General features: G+C 38.3%; 5 protein-coding genes across 5 annotated transcripts; all 5 read left to right on the forward strand.

Annotated features, from left to right (window-relative positions):
* Positions 1-990: 990 nt before the first annotated feature.
* LOC133107374 (olfactory receptor 52L1-like) lies at positions 991-1,932 on the forward strand. Its single transcript, XM_061216365.1, has one exon. The coding sequence runs from the start codon at positions 991-993 to the stop codon at positions 1,930-1,932; it is 942 nt and encodes a 313-aa protein (XP_061072349.1).
* A 3,414-nt stretch (positions 1,933-5,346) lies between these two features.
* On the forward strand, positions 5,347-6,363 carry LOC133107375 (olfactory receptor 4S1-like). Its single transcript, XM_061216366.1, has one exon. It carries the CDS (start codon positions 5,347-5,349, stop codon positions 6,361-6,363), a length of 1,017 nt encoding a protein of 338 aa, XP_061072350.1.
* Positions 6,364-10,156: 3,793 nt separating this feature from the next.
* On the forward strand, positions 10,157-11,098 carry LOC133107376 (olfactory receptor 56A4-like). The gene has a single exon (XM_061216367.1). It carries the CDS (start codon positions 10,157-10,159, stop codon positions 11,096-11,098), a length of 942 nt encoding a protein of 313 aa, XP_061072351.1.
* Positions 11,099-15,118: 4,020 nt separating this feature from the next.
* On the forward strand, positions 15,119-16,072 carry LOC133107377 (olfactory receptor 51L1-like). Its single transcript, XM_061216369.1, has one exon. The coding sequence runs from the start codon at positions 15,119-15,121 to the stop codon at positions 16,070-16,072; it is 954 nt and encodes a 317-aa protein (XP_061072353.1).
* A 2,382-nt stretch (positions 16,073-18,454) lies between these two features.
* LOC133107378 (olfactory receptor 52K1-like) lies at positions 18,455-19,396 on the forward strand. The gene has a single exon (XM_061216370.1). It carries the CDS (start codon positions 18,455-18,457, stop codon positions 19,394-19,396), a length of 942 nt encoding a protein of 313 aa, XP_061072354.1.
* Positions 19,397-23,583: the final 4,187 nt, after the last annotated feature.

Consider the following 23,583-nt stretch of genomic DNA (forward strand, 5'->3'; position numbering starts at 1 on the left):
GACAAACAGTTCAAAAGTTATGATCGTTTATATATGACTGAACATAACATGACTGAACATATATGGTAGCCACAAACTGGCTACCAAAGGTCTAAAAAATAGGTCTAATACATACCCAATAAAGTGCTCACTGAGTGTATATTATATAACCCTTTTGTGTTCCTAAAACGGACCATGAGATTATAATCTGCCCAGTCAGGCTCATAACCATAATAACATTGGAAAACTGTGATGTGAGGCCAAAAATACTTATTGAAAGGGTATTAGAGAATGGATTATGACTCAGAGAGTGGTGATGGGTTGGGGGGGAGAGGGGCAAGGAGGGGCGGGGCAGGGTGAATCCAATAAACCAATGAGATTGAGGCTCAGCCACCCTACGGACTGTGCTACACATTTTTGTATCTGAATTTCTGCTTCTACTTGCATCATAATGTAATTAATCCAAGAGGGGAAACTCTCCCTCAGACAGTCTTCAAAATAGAAGCACACTAATGCCCACCAACCCAGAGAAAGATATAAATCGGTGTTTGAGCACTTTCACAAAGCACTGGCAGCAGGGGTAGAGTCACGGTAAGTTTATAATGTGGTATAAAGTTGAAATTAAATTATGTATGCGTGGAACTACATTCAGTTCATTGTGAGCATCATTCCTTTCTACTGACAAATGTGGAATGAGTAACATGCCTCATAATATCAGAAGATGTAAATGGTAAATGGTCGGCAATTATATAGTGCCTTAATCCAAAACTCTGTACAATTGACGCTTCACCCAGTCACACACACTCACACACCAGTGGCGCAAAGAACATCCTGCATAAATGAACGGGTGTGTGAGTTGGTGATGATTGTCAAAGACTCATTTCGTTTAAAATGTATTAAACCAGCCTGATCAGTAATAAATACTTTTTGATATAGAGTGTCACTCTAGACAGAATAATGTTCTGAACTGCATATTGTTTCATTATTTCAACCCACAGGTAAATCATAATGATGAATCACTCCTCTTTGGACATCACAATAATATTCACTTCATATGGATCATTCCGGCCACTGAATTACTTTTTTTTAATCCTGGCTTTAATTTTCTACCTCCTTTCAGTTTTTTCTAATATTTTTCTGATGCTGGTTATCTATTTTGAATCCAGCCTACACAAACCCATGTACATTTTTCTGTTTAACTTGGCAGTAAATGGACTGATCGGAAGCTGTACAGTTTGGCCAAAAATAATGGAAAACCTTCTTTCATACACTCAAGAGATCTCATTTCCAGCTTGTCTCGGTCAGGTCTTTGGGGCCTATTTCTATGGAGCTTCAGCGTATACCACTTTATCAGTTATGGCCTATGACCGATACGTCTCCATTTGCAAGCCTTTGCTGTACCACACCATCATGACTCCTGGGAAAGTGAAAGCATTGCTGACTGCAGCCAACATCATTCCTCTATTCTCTATAGCTATTCTAGTGTATCTGACTTCTAGACTGCCAATGTGTAAGTACACCATTCACAAGCTGTTCTGTGATAACCTGACACTTGTTAAACTCTCCTGCGTAAAAAGTGTCCTGGTTAATCTGTACGGCATAAGTACAGCTACACTCTTAATTGGTTTCCCTTGTATGACTGTGCTTCTCTCTTATGCCAAGATCCTCAATGTGTGTCTGAAAGCGTCAAAAGATGCACAAAAGAAAGCACTCAGCACATGTTCTCCTCATTTGATTACCTTCATTAATTTCTCTCTGGCTTCTCTTTTCTCTGTGATCTATAATAGATACAGTGCATTTCTACCAGGGGAGGTTAATATTTTAATGACTGTAGATACCATGTTGATTCCTCCTCTGTTGCATCCAGTTATATATGGGATCAGAACACAGGAGATCAGGAAATGTTTTGTAAAAACAGTGAGGAAAAAGGAGAGACTGTTTAGGATGTTTTAAAGTGACTGTAGAGGTTCTGGGAATAGTTGGGAATTATAATAACACACTTTCTCGTGTTACGAAGGTACATTTTATGCACAATTGACTGATGGAGATAAAACTAAATAGTATGCATATATTATGTACCCACAGTATTAAAATGAAAATTCAGTGCCTGCTCTCTGTGCCCAATGTTACTCTTCAAATCATGACTATATTATCAGTGGGTGTGGTGTACCTTGATTCATTCATATTCAATTAAATTAACTCTTTTAATTACCTTTAAGATCCATGCATATTGCACAGGTTGTATTAGCAATTTCTGTAGTCGCAACAAATACAATAGAAGACGATGATATGGCAAATGTTTCTCCCAAAAATGTATTTTGAGGCAGGGGATGACTGCGTTAATACAGGCTATCAAGCAGTGCATGACTCAGTATGAACAATCACTGAAATGAAAGAAAATATAACGTACAATTCCATAATTAATTGGAAAATTGGAATTTGGGGTTCGCACACATTGGGTATGTGACTTTCTCCAAGGTTATTTTAACTTTTTAATTATTAATTTTAATTGAATATTTTAACTTGATTTTCAAGTCTACCTATAAACATAGCCTGCCCTCCAGAAAAAAAGAACAACAACACGTCTTGTTGTGTATTGGGCTTTTTGATATCCACAGCCAAATTATATTATATTAGTGAGGAAGATATGCTTGGAGATAACTCATGCACTTAATGGAGCTTGCATATACAGTACTGGCACAAATTGGAAAGACTGCACAGTTTAGTTCTCTTAACAGCAAGACTGACTGAATAATGCTTTAAGTAACCAGTAGTCTAGAATTGAGAAAAAAGTTCACACACTCCAATGTTCCAATACAATATTTTTTATTTGCCAACGTTTCGGCAGCAAGCTGCCTTCATCAGGGCTTGCACATGAGTTTAAAAAAAAAAGATAGACAATGAGGTAATGTGTTGCACCTGTGACAAACCTGTGTAGGAACATCAACTGTGGACAGCCAAACATTTTGCCCCAGGTTGGAGAGGATGGTACTGATGACTGGCTTAATCCTGGGACTTGCCTGACATCTGCAGCAGAGCATCAGGAACATCTGGGCAGAAGGCACTCTCAGGCCCTTCTCAGTCTCAGGAAGGATATATTGCTGAAACCTGTATTGACTCTCGACAGGGGAGAGCCCAGTAGCGGAAGTGACAAAGGAGTTATGGCCAAATTCAGCCCATGGCAGTAGTTGGCACTAGAAGAGTGATTATCAGTGGTGTAAATGAAGCTTGGGTAAAGGAATCAACATTTGGTTCTCTACCACTAAAATGGTAGTGCAGCCATTGGAGGGGCAAACCTGTGAAATATCGAAATATGAGGCTAGGGATGGATGGAGATGGACAGAGGATATAGATAAGTGTCGGGGAGTGTTGAGGAGTTTTGAGGTATATGCAGACGGAAGAGGCAGAGACATCACATGGCACATCAGAGTCCATGGATGGCCACTGAAACCTTCTATGCATGAACTCCTACATCCATTGGACCCTTGGATGATCTTCAAACCTGGAGGCATGAACCCAGTGAAGCACCTGTGAGTGAAGGTCACCTGTGAGGGTCCTGTGCATTCTTCATCAGGGTCTCAATCTCCCAGGAGATCTTCTGGTAAAACTTACAGCGACTCCCAGGGAGAACTGTACCTGCTCAACCATGGTTTGTCAGGGCCAGTTTATAACCACCTTTACCTTTCCCTGGATCCATTTTCAGATCACCATTAGAATTGTAAATCCAAGGAAGGTGATGGGGGTGGCGTGAATTCCACAATTCCCTGGTTTGACATACAACCTTTTGCTGAACAAAAACTGTGCAACCTGTTTCACAGGGTCAGAATATGATATAGAGAAGATAAGGATGCTCTTTGTGTATTTGTACCAATTATTTATCCGTGATTAATAACTAATAAACAATTAAAGAAAAAAGTTGCAGTCGCTACTTTTGTTCACCTGCGCATGTTCTGCCTGCCTCACATTTGTAGACGAGTGGAGCAGGCTCAACTGTCGCCATATTGACAAAAATCTCTCCGGTGATCAAGTAGAGAACATTGTTTGTAACCTACATCGCTTGGATTTTGCAGTGCATTGTGGGGAATATTGAGTGAACAATTTTGGGTGTCAAATTAGATGCCTTAAATTCAGACACACAACAAAATGGCCAATCCCCTAAATAGTGGACAATATAGTGTATAGGGAACACAGCCTTAGTGTCTCAAAATGTTTTTCAAAGTGGAAGATTTGTCATATCGGGAAAGAACAGGTACAGTAAAAAGGTGATTGAAGCTAGATTTTTGTATAAATGATAATATATCACATGCTTCCACTCCAGAAAACCAAAAGAAGGGCAGTTGGCACTCTTTGGTGATGCAATACTGTAATGACCTCTTCTGAATATTCATATAACAGTTCATACGCACAATTCACTTAACATTTTCCAAAACATTTGAAGAGAAACATAACTACAGTAGTGTAAGGATATGAGCAGCCTGGTCAACCATATAGTACTGCAAGTGTTTGGTCATATTCATAGAACTGTAAGGTTATCTTCAGCCAGGTCAGGCTCATAATAATGCAGGGGTATGAGCAGCCTGGTCAAGGCACATAGCACCACAAGATGATTATGGGCCAGACAGTGGACACACCGCTAATAATATCCTTTAGTATCTTTTTTTGCCTGATTCAGACAGAGTAACGAAGATAAAGAAATTACTACAGCTTACATTGAACCCTCACCCATGCTGGGCAACACAAATCTCTCTACTTGCATCATAATGTAATTAATCCTAGAGGGGAAACCCTCCCTCAGACAGTCTTCAAAATATAAACAAGTTAATGTCCAACAACCTAGAGAAAGATATAAATCAGGGCTTTGTGTCAGCACTTCTACACTGTACGGGCAGCAAGACAAGAGCAGAGCTGTAGTAAGTGTATGTATCTAATGTATCTAAGTCAAATAAGGAAGTTATGGATTTATGTATTTGCATTCAATATTTTCGGTTCAGTTTTAAATGTGTGCATCATTACTTTCCACAAACAAGTGGGGAATGATTAACATGGCTCATAATATCAGACACACAGTAAAATATACTATAAATTACAATATCTGAGAATGCATGAATACTATTAAAGTGTTGTTGAATACTCTGTTTAAATTCAATATTTAAAAGGAACATTACATCAAATTAAGCAGGTTATAGAAAAGGGGGCATGAATCTAGATTTGGAAGATAGTAGTATTGTAATTATTGGCGTAAAGGGACAGGTGTCAGAGTTGCTCATAAGTAATGAACAAATTATTTTTGATGGCATGAATGACATATCAACATGTTCTGAACTGCTAAACATCCAGTTATTTTTGTGCCACAGGAAAATCATGATGATGAATCACTCCCCTTTGGACATCACAATAATATTTACATCATATGGATCCTTTCGGCCACTGAATTACTTCTTTTTCACTCTCACGTTTATTTTCTACCTCCTCTCAGTTCTTTCTAATATTTTGCTGATGTTGGTTATCTATTTTGAATCCAGCCTACACAAACCCATGTACATTTTTCTGTTTAACTTGGCAGTAAATGGACTGATAGGAAGCTCTGCTATCTGGCCAAAAGTCATGGAAAACCTTCTTTCAGACACTCAAAAGAGCTCACTGCTGGCTTGTCTAGTTCAGGTGTTTTGGAGCTATTTCTACATATCATCTGCTTATACAACATTCTCAGTCATGGCCTACGACCGATACATCTCCATTTGCAAGCCTTTGCTGTACCACAGCATCATGACTCCTAGGAAAGTGAAAGCACTGCTTACTGCAGCCAACATCATTCCTCTCTCCTCTATATCCATTCAAGTGTATCTGACTTCCACTCTGCCGATGTGTGGCTACACTATCCACAACCTGTTCTGTGACAACCTGGAACTTCTGAAACTCTCCTGCGTCAAAAGTGCTCTGGTTAGTCTATATGGTGTTTGCATGATTACAATCTTAATTGGTTTTCCATGTATTATTGTGCTGCTCTCTTATGCAAAGATCCTCACTGTGAGTCTGAAAGCCTCCAAAGATGCACGAAAGAAAGCTCTCAGCACATGCTCGCCTCATTTGATCACCTTCATTAATTTATCACTGGCTTCTCTTTTTGTTGATATTTATCATAGATACAGTTCAGTTCTACCAGGAAATGCTTGCATAGTAATGATCATAGATATTTTTGTGATTCCCCCTCTGTTGCATCCAATCATATATGGGATCAGAACACAGGAGATCAGGAAATGTTTTGTAAAAACAGTGAGGAAAAAGGAGAGATTTTTCAGGATCTATTCAGCTTTTTCACTTACTATGAAGTTCAGACTGCGATCAGGTCCAATTAATGTGCTTTTCAATGACAAAATCAACTAGTGAACTTCTGAAAAAGCTTTGTTTTTAATGAGATTAATAAATATAAAATTATTAATACTGATTCCAAGCCAGACAATCTGCAGTATCTTTCTGTTGTAGAGTGTAGCATTGCCCAAATTTGAGATCAGCCCCCCAACATATAAAGAAAGTAAGGCTTTGCTGATGCTTCGGAAAGTACCATTTCCAACAGGTTCCATTACAAAATATAATTGCCAAAAACAGTATTTATGCTGATATTTACAATTTGTTTGTAAAACCAGCCTGTCTTTCCCTCGGTCTTACTTTTCATGTATCAGGCAGCCATCTTATAGGTCATACTGTAAGTCACCACTGGTGCCAGTGTAGATTTAGGATTTATAAAAAGTGTCTGATTAAATATATACTCTGTATAATTCCAGGCTTTAATGTCAGAGAATATTGTGGTCTCATTGTGCAGTATTGTATTACACATAAGTATAATGTGTGCTAGTGTAAGAGAACAGCAGAATGAATGTACATGCAGGAATGGAAAAAGTATGATGGAAATTTAGGCTTAAATTTAACCCCATGGCTGCATTTCAAAATTCAGTACAGTTCTATTGTAAATAAAAAAAAGTTCTGAATGAATGCGTTTCAGCAATAATATACATTCCTTGATGTTCACTCCAGTTTCAGACAATTGTTTGCAGAATTGCACTACAACTGGAATCATTTTGAATAGACCTGTGCCAGGTCTCACACAACTTTGAGTTGTAGAGCAGGGGCCTCAAACTCCAGTTCTGCGGGGCCATGTTTAGATTCTGCAGGGTATTGTGGTTTCCTTTCAACTGCCAGCCAATTCAGGCCTGGGAAACAACCTGTCCACGCACTGCAGTCAATTACTTTAATGAATCACATCAGTGCTGAAACACACCGAAAACCAGCAGACACCACAGCTCTCCAGAATTTCAGTTTGTGCAACACTATATAACAAATAATAGTTTGTTGAATAAGTTTAACCCCAAATCTAGCTAATCCTCACCTATTTATAGTGTTCCATTTCAGCCCTTATGTCACCAGATGTGCGCTGAACATAAACTTGGAAAAAGACAGTTGTATCAATTATAATGCAAACTGTGTACAGTACATAATATTTTATAATTGTAATACATATATATACACAATATGTATTATCATGTAGCAATAATATTAGTTTAGTTTATTTTCTTTATTTCCATTTTCATTATTTTAAGGGATAAATAAAAATTGATTTATTTTCTGTTAGTTTGAAATTAAATGCTGAGAGTCACATATCTGACGGTGATATGCATAACAAATAATGATTGGTGAAGCAAAATGTAACCATTCCATTCGTGTCTCAAAGTTATCTAAAATGGGTAAGTTGTGCATTGCAGTACATCATGAAATAATCATCATCATTTTCAAGTGGCCATCACTATCTTTTTATCAGTATAGTGTCCATGATATCTAGGGGTACAAAAACCTATCCAAAACCACTCTTAATATAAATGAGCCTCTTATGATGGTTTATGATGAAACATTAATATCACATTTTAAAATTATGCTGAAGCATCAGGGCACAATGCAGTATACACATTTAATTATGCAACCATTCACTCTTCTACATTCTCCTGTACTCTGAAATGTGCGATATTCTGTTGCATGGTCAGGGAAGGACATCTTACATTAGTATTAATGATTATTTATGATCATTCCAAGGGAAATTTGACATTCATCTAGCACCAGCAGCATCATGCCAAATCAAACTGAGGGACATGCCCCCTCAATTTTATTTTTAACTCTTTAAGACTGATTTTTCCCCCCCTATTTCTCAGCCTCATAATTGCTTGACTATCATTGGCACAACATGAGAACACTGAATTTCAGTTGCAATGCATGCTTGTGATGTGTGCATGTGCTACCGCTACAAAACAGGCAGTCGTAACCTTTTCTGACAGTCTTTACTCTCCAGCTTGTGTAATTTGTTTGTAAAGTTGCTTTACTGTGGTTTTAGGTATGATTTAATTCCAATTTTAGACAAACTATAGCCTACTTAAAACATTAAATAGAATAAAATGGCATTTTCATCTGCTGCTCTTGTAATGTATTTAGGTTGCTTCATTCACCCAGAAAAATGTATGAGTCTGCCGGCTTGGCTCGGTTAAATGGTAAATGGTTGGCATTTATATAGCGCCTTTATCCAAAGCGCTGTACAATTGATTGATTGAATTGCTTCTCATTTACCCATTCATACACACACTCACACACCAACGGCGATTGGCTGCCATGCAAGGCGCCGACCAGCTCATCAGGAGCATTTAGGGCTTAGCTGTCTTGCTCAGGGACCCTTCGACACAGCCCAGGCGGGGGATCGACCCGGCAACCCTCCGACTGCCCTCCAACTGCTCTTACTGCCTGAGCTATGTCGCCCCATAAAGTTAAAGTTAACTCTGTGAGATAGGTGAGCGGAGTCTTATGAATGCTTCAGTCATCGGGCTACTATGTATACATAAGATTTGGTGATTATAACACATATTTCTAACCTTATTTCTAGTCTTAGAAATGTATTTTTATATTATTAGGAACATTTACTGCAGAAATGGTGAAACTAAAAACTAACCTGGCTAGTCTTGCAATGAATGGTGGGATATTAGGTTCATTCTTGTTGGGCAAGAAAATGCATTTACAGTATATAGTGCCTTTATCAAAAGCTGTACAATTGATGCTTCTCATTCACCCATTTACACAGAGGTGTCTTGTTCATGTTTTCTTGTGTTCTTGACACTGGAACCATACTTGGGCTGTGAAAGATAACTTGAAACAAGAACACAAGAACACAAGAACATATATTGAGAAACACTCCTGGATCTGGCTGGGGCTAGCCAAGGGGAATTTAGGGAACCACTGCTATAGACAATATGGAAAGGGCAGCTATCGTTTGCAAAACTGCTTGACTTTTTCACTACTTCCAATTAGAGCAAAAGCTATACAAACCTGAACCTCCATAAATCATATTCTTGGAAGATGGGTGGCCTAATCTTAGTACCATAACAGATTAGTACCATAAGATTATGGGGAGCCTGGTCTGGGTGCATAGCACCACAATTATTATGAGCATTTTATTTTAAAAGAGAGTGGACAGACCACTCTTCTGTAATATGTTTGTTTGATATGGACAGAGTAACAGATAGAGAAAAGAGTACAGCTCTGAAGGGACTTTGTTGTGATGGGGATTGAACCCTCACCCACGTGGGCGATTCAGAAATGGCTAATGAGTCAGCCACCTAATGGACAGTGCCACACATCTGTCTGATTCATATTTTTGTATCTTGTTGCAATTAATCCAAGAGGGGACACCTTCCCTCAAAATAGAAACACAGTAATTTCCAACCGCCTAGAAGAAACATATAAATCTGGGTTGTCTGACAGCACTTTCTTATAGCACTGACAACAAGAATAGAGTCACGGTAAGTTTTTAATGTGACATAACGTTTTGGAATTACTGTATGGATTTATGGAACTACATTCAACCTTTCCACAAACAAATGGGGAATCATTAACATGGCTCATAAGATCAGAAGGTACACAGTAAAATTAGCTCACATTATGATAGCTGTGAATACTGAGTGAGTGTTGAATACTCTGTGTTGAAAATTCAATATATAATCCCTGATAAGGAAGAGTACAACATTTTTTAGTTAAGGTATAATATTGGCAGAAAGAGATCAGATCAGCAATGATCAACAGCTTGTTTACAAAGACAGTATGGACATATCCTAATGTTCTGTTTTTTCTACCCTATAGGAAAACCATGATGAATCACTCTTCTTTGGACATCACATTGAAATTCACTTCATATGGATCCTTCCGCCCATTGAATTACTTATTTTTCACACTCACTTTAATTTTTTACCTCCTCTCAATTTTTTCTAATGTTTTTCTGATGCTGGTAATTTATTTTGAATCCAGCCTACACAAACCCATGTACATTTTTCTGTTTAACTTGGCAGTAAACGGACTGATAGGAAGCTCTGCCGTCTGGCCAAAAGTAATGGAAAACCTACTTTCAGACACGCAAATAAGCTCATTTGTAGCTTGTCTACTTCAGGCATTTTGGATCTATTTCTATGTGGCTTCTGCGTATACCACTTTCTCAGTCATGGCCTATGACCGATATGTCTCCATTTGCAAGCCTTTGCAGTACCACAGCATCATGACTCCAGGGAAAGTGAAAACACTACTGACTGTGGCCAACATCATTCCATTCTCCTGTTTAGTTGTCCGAATGTATTTGACTTCCAGACTGCCAGTGTGCAGGTTCACCATTCACAACCTGATCTGCGAGAACCTGACTCTCCTGAAACTCTCCTGTGTGAAAAGTGCTCTGGTTAACCTGTATGGCGTATGTATGGTTACAATCTTAGTTGGTTTCCCTTGTTTCACTGTGCTTCTCTCTTATGCCAAGATCCTCACTGTGAGTCTGAAAGCCTCAAAAGATGCACAAAAGAAAGCACTCAGCACATGTTCTCCTCATTTAATCACCTTCATTAATTTTTCCCTGACTATTCTTCTCTTTGTGATTTACTTTCGATACAGTGCATTTCTACCTGGAGAGGCTAATATACTAATGATCATAGATATTTTTGTGGTTCCCCCTCTGTTGCATCCAATTATATATGGGATTAGAACACAGGAGATCAGGAAATGTGTAGTAAAAATAGTGAAGAAAAGGCAGAGATTGTTCCGGATCTTTTAAGTTATATAGGCTTCACTGTCAAGTTCAGGTTGCAATCAACAACTAAATCAACTTGCGAGCACCATTCATAAAAGACAAGACAGACACCAAGATAACTTTAAAGAAAAAAATCTGTTTAGTTTAGGCCAGGCACCATTTATGCTAGAGTAAAAGCTATAAAAAAATATATTTCTTATAATTCTTATATTACAATGATTGTTCCAAAAAAAAAAAAAAAAAAAAAATACAGTATTCATGCCTATATCCCTCTGGTTGTGCCACCATAAAGGTTAGACATCACCACTGTTGCCAGTCTACAGCCTATCATCTAAATTTGATGTGTCATTTGTTTAGCTAGGAAGTGGATTTTTTAATTAATCCAATGAAGAGGAAACTGTATTCCAGCATTTAATGGCAGAACATATGTTGGTCTCATTGTACAGTATTAATGACCTCTGAAGTATAATGTATGCTACTGTAACAGAAGTAATGAATGTGCATTTGGCAAGGGAAAAGTGTGAGGGATATTTTGGCTTGTTTTTAATATAATTGTTGTATTTAAAAGTTGAGTCTTGATGTTATTTTTCTATTGTAAATAAAAAATGCTCTCAATTAATGTTTGTTTAAGCAATAATACACACTGCATGTTGTTCACTCCTGTCTGAAGCAATGGAACTAAACCACAGGTTTAAACAGGTGAAAACCCCAGAACTGTACTAAAACTGGAATAATTTTCACAGACTAGGTAATTTGTTCCGGTTCTTACACAACTGTAGAGCAGAGGGCTCAAACTCCAGTTCTGCAGTGAGGTGTTAGGGAACCGATCGGAACCACACGCAGACACCAAGATGTAGTAAATAACAGGCTTTAATCAGAGTAACCGGAAACGGGTCAATGTCCTGCAATAAGACCAATACAGGCAAGCAGAATCATAGAATCAAGTCCAAGCAACCAGAGCAATGCAGAGAAGGCAGGGCTAAGTCCCAGAACAGGGCAGCGGGGCAAACGGCTGGAGCAGGGCTGGACTGAGACAGGCAGGGCAGGCAGGAGAACTGGAGCAGGATGGAACAAGATGAGACAGGAGCTCAGAAACAGGTAAGGGGCAGGCAGGACATTGCTCTGCTGTAAGTGCATTATTCAGTAAGGGTGAGTCCCATTATTTTTCATTTCCCCCTCCTTTACTCCACTCCTCCACAACCACTCCTCTACTTCCCTGGAAGTATGCAAAAATACAGGGTGACATTAGCTCAGGAGGTAAGAGCAGTCATCCGGCAGTCGGGTGGTTGCTGATCCCCGCCCAGGGCATGTCGGAGTGTCCCTGAGCGTGACCACAACCTTCCTAACTGAGTCAGATGGAAAGCACACTTGCACTTGGTGTTGTTGTCCACAGACATCTGCAGTCCCAACAGTGCATGGCAGCCCATCAGCAAGTATGCATTGGTCATGGAATCGCCCTGATGGCACTGCATTTTGCTCCACCCAATTGCATTTCACACCTGTTGTTTCAGTCCTCTGTGCTATGCTATGATGAATCGTTTTTTTCCATTTGTCATCAGATTCATCTACACATTTCTAGAACTATACTTCCCTTGAGGGTCTTTCTGTGCACTTGTCCCTGGTTATGGTTATGCACTTTGTACATTTCTCTGAATAAGATACATGCCTATAATGTCATGAAATAATAAAAACTTTATTTAGATGACACTTTTTAAGCATACAGCTCAAAGTCTTTTACAGCAGTGAAAAACAAATACCATAAAAATAGACACAATCTGAGACACATTAAGATCAAATAAAAATATCAAATCAATAAATGTATAAAACAAATAACATTTTAAAAGACAATATAGAGAAAGACATAGTATAAATGAACTAGAGATTTGCATTTCCTCAAGAAAATGTGGAGTGTGATTGCAAAAACTGCGGGAGGAGTAGGTGGACAAAAAAAACGGCTGAAAAATAAAACCGTTGGTTAACAATAGTGTGTTGCTTCGCAATCACACAAATACATTTAAAAAACAATAAATTCAATGTAATGACATTTCACATAGCCCCCCGCCCCCCGCCCCCCCACACAGAACAAATTGGGAAAATGAAATTCTAGCCCCCTGACAGCATCAGGTCAATGAAAAACCCTCCAAAAGTGGCAAGTGAATTTTCTACTGTAATGCAAAGTTTTTATTACAAATGATATTATCAGCAATTTCAGGGAAAAGTTGAATCTTTGAAAAATGTATTTATACATGTAATTTCTCTGTATTTGATATGTCCCTTTTTTGCTTTAATGCACTCGAGCTGGCATGGACTCCACACATTTGTACACAACCTCATGATCCATGTTATCCCAACATTAGTTGACAATGTTCCAAAGAGCATCTTGTGATGTTACTGAATGCTTGGCTTGTCTTCAACTGTCCCCATTAAATGCTCAACGGGGTTGAGGTCAGGTGATTGTAGATTGTGCAACACTCCTTCCTCTTCTTTGGTTTACAAGTGGTTTTCAAGCTTTGAATGAACTTTAATTTGTTTTAAAATGTTCAAAATCCCCCAAGAATCTATTTATTTCCAGGATTGCATGCAAAAAAAATCAATGTGGTCTCAGTCTTTTGGATCCCAATGTAGCTGCAGGCCATATGCAAGAGCAAGGGCAAGTTCTGGGACATTGATGTGGGGTACCCCGGCTCAGTCCATGATACCAGGGTACTTAAGAACAGCCCTGTGTACCTGCGAGCATGCCACTCTCCTCCAGGCCATTTCACCGTGGGCAACGCAGGGAATCTGTGCAAGTTCAACCGATGGCCATCATGCAGGGGCAGATCAACTTTGGTGGCACTGGGTGGCATGTGCCAACCTAAAAAAAAATTGTTTGCCACCCCTAGTTTGGGATTTTGATCTAATAATATTTTATGAATTAATACAATATATGACTGAAGAACTCTTAAGGCACCAATCAAAGGAATCACCCCTTCAGCTAAAAATTGGTTCAGCCCATAACGGTCTTGCTAAATTCATTACACTCATTACACATTGATTAATTAATTAAATTACTCCCACATGCATGCAGTAACTTTGGTGAAGCTGCATTGCCCTATTGGGAGTGCCTGTCAGTCAATCATTTCATTTAAAATGTGTGGCATCTACCGGAAGAATAAAGAATGAGCTGATGTGAACAGCCAAAATGAGTTTGACATCCAGGTACATCTCAGGAAACATATACATTACAGAGAATAAGAACATACACACATGTATAAAAAATTTGATGGTTTAATTAAAAAGGAAACTATAGAAGTTTAAATAGTTTAACTGAATTTAGCCTGAACTCCCTTCTACCCCCTCTGATAACAGAATAAGATAATTATGATCCGTGGTTTTACATGCATCGTGATGTAATTAATCCTAGAGGGGGTTCATCCTCCCCCTTCAGAATAAAAACACAGGAATGGACAAAGACCCAGAGAAAGATATAAATGTGGGCTGTGTGTCAGCACCTTCATACAAGAGCAGACTCACGGTAAGTTTGAAATGTGGCATAAAGTTATGGAGTAATTTATTTGTGGAAATGCATTCAACATTCTCAATTCAGTGTCCTTTGTGAACTTCATTCCTTTGGAGTTCATTCCTTTTTTTAACTACAATGAACCAGAAAAAGTTCTTATTTACAATGACACACTGGACATAGCCTGATGTTTTGAGCTGCATATTGTTCAAATAATTTAAGTTATGGAATAATTTATTTGTGGAAATGTATTCAACATTCTCAATTCAGTGTCCTTTGTGAACTTCATTCCTTTGGGAAATTATTAAGAGGGCTCATAATATCAGAAGATAAGTAAAAAATACTTTTCTCATGCATGTAAATAAACTCATACTCAATATTGCAATATTGACATAAAGGCACAGGAACGTGAGTTAGTGATTAGAGTTAAACTTTTTTTTTTTATTAACCAGAACCAGAAGTTCTTGTTTACAATGGCACACTGGACATAGCCTGATGTTCTGAATTGCATATTGTTAAATTATTTCTACTTCACAGGAAAAAAGATGAATCACTCCTCTTTGGACACCATTTTAATATTCACCATATATGGATCCTCTGGCCCACTGAATTACTTATTTTTCACTCTCACATTTACTTTCTACCTCCTCTCAGTTTTTGTCAATGTTTTTCTGATGCTGGTTATTTATGTAGAATCCAGCCTACACAAACCCATGTACATTTTCCTGTTTAACCTGGCAGTAAACGGACTGATAGGAAGCTCTGCTGTCTGGCCAAAAGTCATGGAAAACCTTATTTCAGGCACTCAAAAGAGCTCACTGCTGGCTTGTCTAGTTCAGCTGTTTTGGAGCTATTTCTACATATCGTCTGCTTATACAACTTTCTCAGTTATGGCCTATGACCGATATGTCTCCATTTGCAAGCCTTTGCTGTACCACACCATCATGACTCCTGGAAAAGTGAAAGCACTGCTTACTGCAGCCAACATCCTTCCTCTCTCCTCTATATCCATTCAAGTGTATCTGACTTCTCAACTGTCCCTGTGCGGGTTCACCATTCACAAGCTGTTCTGTGACAACCTCACCCTCCTTAACATCTCCTGTGGGAGAAGTGGTCTGGTTAGTCTGTGGGGCATATGCATAGTGATAAGCTTAGTCGGTTTCCCTTGTATTATTGTGATTCTCTCTTATGCACTGATTCTCAATGTCAGTCTGAAAGCCTCAAAAGATGCACAAAAGAAAGCACTCAGTACATGTTCTCCTCATTTAATCACCTTCAATAATTTTGCCCTGGCTACACTTTTCTTTGCAATTTATTATAGATTCAGTCCATTTCTGCCAGGAGAGGCTTATATTTTAATTACTGTAGATATTCTTGTGATTCCACCTCTGTTGAATCCAATCATATATGGGATCAGAACACAGGAGATCAGGAAATGTATTGTTAAAACAGTGAGGAAAAGGCGGAGATTGTTTCAAGGTATTCAGACTTCACTGTGAAGCTCATGTTGCAACCTGAAAAAGCTTTGTATTTAATGACATAAAATTTTTTTTAATTATCCAGCATCTTGCCATTTTAGGGTGTAGGCTTGTAGGTTCGAAGTACCCCACAAACATGATCGTAAGGCTTTTCAGATGCTTCAGAAAATACTAGTCTCTTTGCAATAGAAAATATTATTTTCGTATTAGTTATTATTTTCTTATTACTTATTCTTAATAATGACCATAACAAAAAAAAAGTCATGCTTGTATGTAAAAAAAAAACAAATTGTGAAACCAGCCTCTTATTTTTTCATTCTTATCTTACAGCCACCATAAAGGTTACATATCACCACTGGGACCAGTGTTCGTGATCTATATTTGTTAATGCTGAATTCCATTCGCAAGGAAGTGGACTTTTGAACTTATTTGAGAATGCCTAAAATATTTATAATGCTAGCCTTTCAAGGTCAGAAATATGTTGGTCTCATTATACAGTTTTACTGACCTGTGAAGTATACGGTGTGCTACTGTAACAGATAATTACTGTACATTTGGTAATGGAAAGTGTTAGGGATATTTTAGCTTTTTTGTGGCATTTCAAAGTTGAGTTTTGACATTATTCTCTATTGTAAGTAAAGCATGTTCTACATCATGGGTGTCAAACTGAATTCCCAAGGGGCCGCAGTGTCTGCTGGTTTTTGTGGTTTCCTTTCAATCAGCCGTCAATTAAGGCCTCGAGAACAAGGTGTCGATTCTTTAGCCAATTAATGAGTTAAATGAGAACAACCTGAAGACCAGCAGACACTGCGGCCCTCTAGGACTGGAGTTTGACACCTGTGTTCTGCATTAATATATTTTTTTGTTTGAGCAATAATATTCACGTCATAATGTTCACTCCTGTTTGGGGTAATAACTAAAATACCAGCTTAAACAGGTGAAAACCTCTGTAGAGCTGTACTAAAACTGGAATAGGTCTCACAGACTAGGTGAGCGGTTCCTTTTCTTACACAAGTCTGTTTTTGAGCAGAAGCCTACTACTCCTGTTCTAAAGGACCATAGTCAGAGTCTGCAGGTTTCTATGGCTCCCCTTCAAATGACAGCCCTTGAAACGGGCAGAGACAATGAGCCTCCACCAAGAAACATGCATACAATCAGATTTGACCATGAACTGTGCTTACCACAAGCTTTACAGCAGCATTCATGTTTCTTCTCTTATCTGAATTTTAATGTATTTACAGACTTCATATTAAAGGTACAATAGGTAATTTCAGACTTCTAACGGTCAAGAGAGGACTTGCAGTAACAAATACGCTCAAACCACAACACTGTTTATCCCACCCTTTCTCTTTGAATGCGCTTAAGTTGAAATGCCATTGGCTGTGGCAATTAGAACCAATTTTCAACCAATGAGCTTGAATTATTGTACAGCTATAGATGTTTTGGTACAGACTGCCGGCCCGTCAACTGCATATTTTGAAACCCGAATTTAAGGACTATAAACACAGGTAGAGGGTAAGTCAACATGTCAGTGAGCGTTTTTCAATGATAGGAAGGGATTTACAATGGTCTTGTAACAATATTTTAACACAAAAATATTACCTATTGTACCTTTAAGGGTATTCCCTATCTGCTCATGAATTCAATTATTATATTACAAAATGAACTATTAATTTTAACCTCACTAACTAGGCTGGCTGAATATTTTTATTTTTATTTCGTTTTAAATTTTGATTTCAAATTCAAATGTAGTTAACTACATGTGTGGCATCTACCGGAATAATAAAGAATGAGCTGATGTGAGCAGCCAAAATGAGTTTGACCCCATTTAAACATCTCAGTTATGGGAAACACTTAAATTACAGAGAATAAGAACATACACACACATACAATAAATGCAGTGGTTTAATTCAAAAGGAAACTATCGAAGTTTAAATTGTTAATTGAATTAAACATTAAAAGTAGTTTAAACCTATACGCTGTTATACCCTCTCTGATAATAGAATAAGGTAATTATGACCCGTGGTTCTACTTGCACCGTGATGTAATTCATCCTAGAGGGGGCCTCCTCCCTCCTTCTTCAGAATAGAAACACAAATGGGCAAAGACCCAGAGAAAGATATAAATGTGTGCTGTGTGTCAGCACCTTCATACAGCACTGGCAGCAAGAGCAGACTTACGGTAAGTTTGAAATGTGGCATAAAGTTATGGAGTAATTTATTTGTGGAAATGCATTCAACATTCTCAATTCAGTGTCCTTTGTGAACTTCATTCCTTTGGAGTTCATTCCTTTTTTTAACTACAATGAACCAGAATAAGTTCTTATTTACAATGACACACTGGACATAGCCTGATGTTCTGAGCTGCATATTGTTCAAGTATTTCTCCTTCACAGGAAAAAATATGAATCACTCCTCTTTGGACACCATGTTAATATTCACCATATATGGATCCTTTGGCCCACTGAATTACTTATTTTTCATGCTTGCTTTTATTTTCTACCTCCTCTCAGTTTTTGCCAATGTTTTTCTGATGCTGGGTATCTATTTTGAATCCAGCCTACACAAACCCATGTACATTTTCCTGTTTAACCTGGCAGTAAATGGACTGATAGGAAGCTCTGCTGTCTGGCCAAAAGTCATGGAAAACGTTCTTTCAGACACACAAACGAGCTCACTGCTGGCTTGTCTTGTTCAGGTGTTTTGGACCTATTTCTATGTATCTTCTGCTTATACAACTTTGTCGGTCATGGCCTACGACCGATACATCTCCATTTGCAAGCCTTTGCTGTACCACACCATCATGACTCCTGGGAAAGTGAAAGCACTGCTTACTGCAGCCAACATCATTCCTCTCTCCTCTATATCGATTCAAGTTTATCTGACTTCCAGACTGTCACTGTGCAGGTACACCATTCACAAGCTGTACTGTGACAACCTGACTCTCCTCAACCTCTCCTGTGGGAGAAGTGGTCTGGCTAATCTTTATGGCATATGCGTGGTGACAAGTTTAGTCGGTTTCCCTTCTATTATTGTGCTTCTCTCTTATGCCAAGATCCTCACTGTCAGTCTGAAAGCCTCAAAAGATGCACAAAAGAAAGCTCTGAGCACGTGTTCCCCTCATATAATCACCTTCATTAATTTATCGTTGGCTTCTCTTTTCTTTGTGATTTATCATCGATACAGTTTACTTCTCCCAGCAGAGGTTTATATTTTAATTACTGTAGATGTATTTGTGATTCCCCCTCTGTTGAATCCAATCATATACGGGATCAGGACACAGGAGATCAGGAAATGCGTTGTTAAAATGGTGAAGAAAAAGCAGAGATTGTTCCAGATCTTTTAAGGTATTCAGGCTCCATTGTGAAGTTCACATTGTAATCAGGCCAATAAATATGCATTTCAATGAAAAAATAAGTTAGCAAACCCCATAATACATAAATCATAGATGCCAAGGTAAAGCTTTCTATGTGTTAACATATAAATCATAAATACATGTAAAATTATTCATATTGATTTCAAGCAAGACCATTTGCAGTGTCTTGCTGTTTTGGAGAGTTGCTTTTGTCCACAATACAGAGAAATCCCCCAAAAACATGTTGCTTCAGAAAGTGCAATTTCCACCAGGTTCTATGCTATACAAAATATAATTGCACAACACAGTTAATCTATTACCTGCAAATAGTATTTATGCTTATATTCATGATCTGTTTGTGAAACAAGTGCATCTTTGTCTCATTGTCTTATTTTTCATGCTTATCTAGCAGCCACCAAAAAGCCCACACTGGTGCAGGTGTGTACTGTGTAATATAAATGTGCCAATGCCATATGCTAAAAGCAAGGACATTTATCTGATGAAGCAAAAACTCTGTATAATGCCAGCCTTTAATGGTAGAAAATATGTTGTTCTCATTGTGCAGTGTTAATGACCTCTGAAGTATAATGCGTGCTACTGTAACAGAGAATGACTTTGGTAATGGAAACGTGTGAGAGATACTTTGGCTTGTTATTCTCATGGTCGCATTTAAAAGTTGTGTTGACATTATGATTCTATTGTAAATAAAAAATATTTATTTATGAATAAAAAATCTTATTGTTATTGTTTGAGCAATCATACACACTTCATGATTTTCGCTCCTGTTTGGGGCAATTACACTGCACCACAGGTATACACCCTCTAAACCACAGCACTGAACGACAACTGGAATAACTGCAAAGGAATACTGTATGTGTTACAGGTCAGTGATGGCAGGTACTTAGAGTGGGCTCCTCCTCTGACAAAAAATGCAAACCAAGATGCAGGCACACATACGCAATCACATATAACCTATGCACGCATGCACGTACACACACACACACACACTACCATTAGACAGATATTTTAAAGACAATACTTTGGATTTTATTTGGCTCATGAGTAACTTTGGCTATTGGGAGACAGGCTACATCGTTTGCGAGACTTTTGAACATTTGTATTAATCAAATTTGTGGTGTAAAGTATATTATGCATTTATCCAGGGTCAGACATAATGTTCCTTAGATATTTTGCGAAATCAGATCCTAGAGCAGCAGGGCAACAAAGGCCTGAAGTATAGATAGATAGCTAGGGAAATAACACATTAGTTGTGTAAGAAATTGCTTTTATTTAAGTTGACTAGCTTAATTATAGCTTTGTACAGTTGTATCGCTAGCTACAAGTAACTAACAAGATAGTTATCAATAGCTAATGTTAGCTGAGCTAACTGCCACCTTGAAAGTGGTCAGAAATAGCCTGTCATGACAAGGAGTCCCATTAGCTGGAAAGTGCATACTCCTTAACTCCACTACAACCCTCCTCCACCCTGTGCTCCGGAAATATATATATATATATATATATATATATATATATATATATATATGTATATGCTATATATAACGCCCTGCATTATTGAGCAGTAATCTCAGTAAGTGGTCAAATTTTCCCCTGATAACTGACATATGAAGCACCATATGGCATAGGCTACGTTTCACTAATGTACAGAAATGTTTCTGAATTAGCATATGTGAGATGCAACCGACAATAGCCAAGAACATAAAGCGGTTACAGTACACGGTGTTGAGATTGGAGGGATTCTGGGATTAGCCTATGGAGCTGGTCAAACTGGGCAACCAGCTGTTTCAAAACCTAGCTCAAGGTGTCTTTTTCAGATGGGGCTGATTTTGGCTTGCGATGATGGACTGGAATGTAACGTCATACAAGCAATGAGAAAACAATGATACAGACCAGGTCTTGTTTGGTTGTAGCCTATCAAGATAGCAAAGTATGCCTTTGAAGTACACACAAGCTAAATGACACGAAAAACACAGCCTGCTATTCATGGCTCTGGCAATGTATAATCTGTATATTCCATGAGGAGCGTGGCTTGCAGTTGTGCAATGCCTTACATTATAGAGTCACTAACAGATGAGCTAACTTTTCACCATTCATTTTCAGCGGGGCCTCGTCCTCAAAATATTAATTTTAATCACAACCGTGGCACATGAAAACCCGATTTTAGGAAAAGGCACTAGTCCGTTTAAAAGTAGGACGTGTTCTAATTGGGTGAGAAACTGTAAAATGATTTTAAAAGTTTGTAGATGAGCTGTCCTAGACCAGGCGCCCCGGTGCCCATGCCCCCCCCCAAAAAAAAAAAAAAAAAAAAAAAAACAGGGACCCTGGTGCAACTGCACCAGCTGCACCGCCTATATGACCGCCACTGTTGCATGTACAGGCACTGTTAGCTGTTATGAGACGGTATAAAGAGGTTATGATCCAAATTATATATGGAGGAAGGAACAAGTTCATTACATACGCGTCAAGGTCACCACATTGGATTTTCATCGAAAGGTATCTAGATAAATTATAAGTACAATCATAAGATCATGCACTGTTGCCATCACGAGATTATAGGGGAGTATACTGTGAGGTTTCTGCCTTCCTGGAGGAGCGGGAGGGCTGTCTTGGTGGTGGAGCAGGGTGTTACAGGCCTGTGCGTGCCCAGACATTATTTGGGCAAACAAAGGGAACAGTGCAGTGTGGAAGGCTTGTTCAGGATTACATTTAAGGGAAGTAAAATATTCTAGGAAAACCTGCTGAACAGTTCTTAAGAAGTCTCCTGGTACCAAAGACATTGGTATATGGAATCATTTGGTTATGCACTTTGTTAGTAAACATGTTTGTGTTTATTTTCCTTAGCCAGCATGCTATTCTGTGATCCGCTATAGGTACTGCATGTGTTCATATTTACTCTGACAGATTTAACAGGTGATAAACCATATTTCCAAGTCATTTGCATATTCTCTACAGCTCTTTCGCAGCTTCACAAGTATATATAGAACCCAGATATAAAACCCATGACTTGAGCTTTTGGGTATTTTCTAAAGTGCAATGCTGTCCTGGGGCCTCATTTATAAAACTGTGCTTAGGATTCACGTCAAAAGGTTGCATAAGCATGAAACAATAGTCTGATTTATAAAACAGTGCATACGCACGTCCCACGTCAATTTTCCTTTATAAATCACAATCAACTCTAAATGTGGCGCAGCTTTGCCGGCTTCATGTTCAGCCCACAGTTGCCTATAAATAGGCAGTGAAACGCCCTAATGAATATGCATTTCACGAAGACGACAATGGCAAACGCTGAAAAGAAGGCCAAGAAAAGGGATTTCAGCCATTTGATTACCTCTGAAAAGCTACAGGTGTGGGAATTATCCTGTAAATGACGAACAGTTCTGCACAACGAATGTGATGATGACGATGATAATAATAATAATAATAATAATAATAATAATAATAATACACGTCATTTGTCTAGCACCATTGAAAACACAGTTACAAAATTAAGAGATAAAACGAACAAAAAATGTATAACAATAAACACATTATAAAACGTAATATATGAATATGATAACAATATATGAAACTATGCTCGTATCTGCCCTACTGACGCATTGTAAACGGCATCAGTGCAGCGCAATTTGTCCGACTGTTCACCATATTATTTATGAGAATACATTTAATAACATGAAGTATTGTTTAACAATTCGTCTACATATTTGAGGGCTTATTTTACAACAACATCTCCGTTTATATTTATCATCCTAAATCATATTTTTTGGGCACTCCAGGGAGCATCAATCAAACAGCTGTTTGTTTATTCGTTGTAAAAGAGGCTTTTATCCGTTTTTGCAAATTAACTCTTCGTATATGATACGTGAGAGGTAATATTTCATTACATTACATTACATTACATTGCATGGCAAATTAAACACAAGAACAAGTGCAAATAGGACCTGAGAGGACAGTATAGTTCCGAGTCCGAGTGTAAACATGCAGAAAATCAGAACCCTTTAAGAGTACATGAGACGGGTGCGTGGGGGTTGGACCCAAAATGCACGACTCAGAAACAATAGTAAAATAAAGTCCCGTTAGGGCTTTATTCGGGACGAGTCCCAGGAGCGTAGTCAACACAAGCAAAGTCCATACACGAAGATCCAGCCAAACAAATACAAAAC

The sequence above is a fragment of the Conger conger genome, chromosome 13 (assembly GCF_963514075.1).
Source record: "Conger conger chromosome 13, fConCon1.1, whole genome shotgun sequence".
NCBI classification, from domain to species: domain Eukaryota; kingdom Metazoa; phylum Chordata; class Actinopteri; order Anguilliformes; family Congridae; genus Conger; species Conger conger.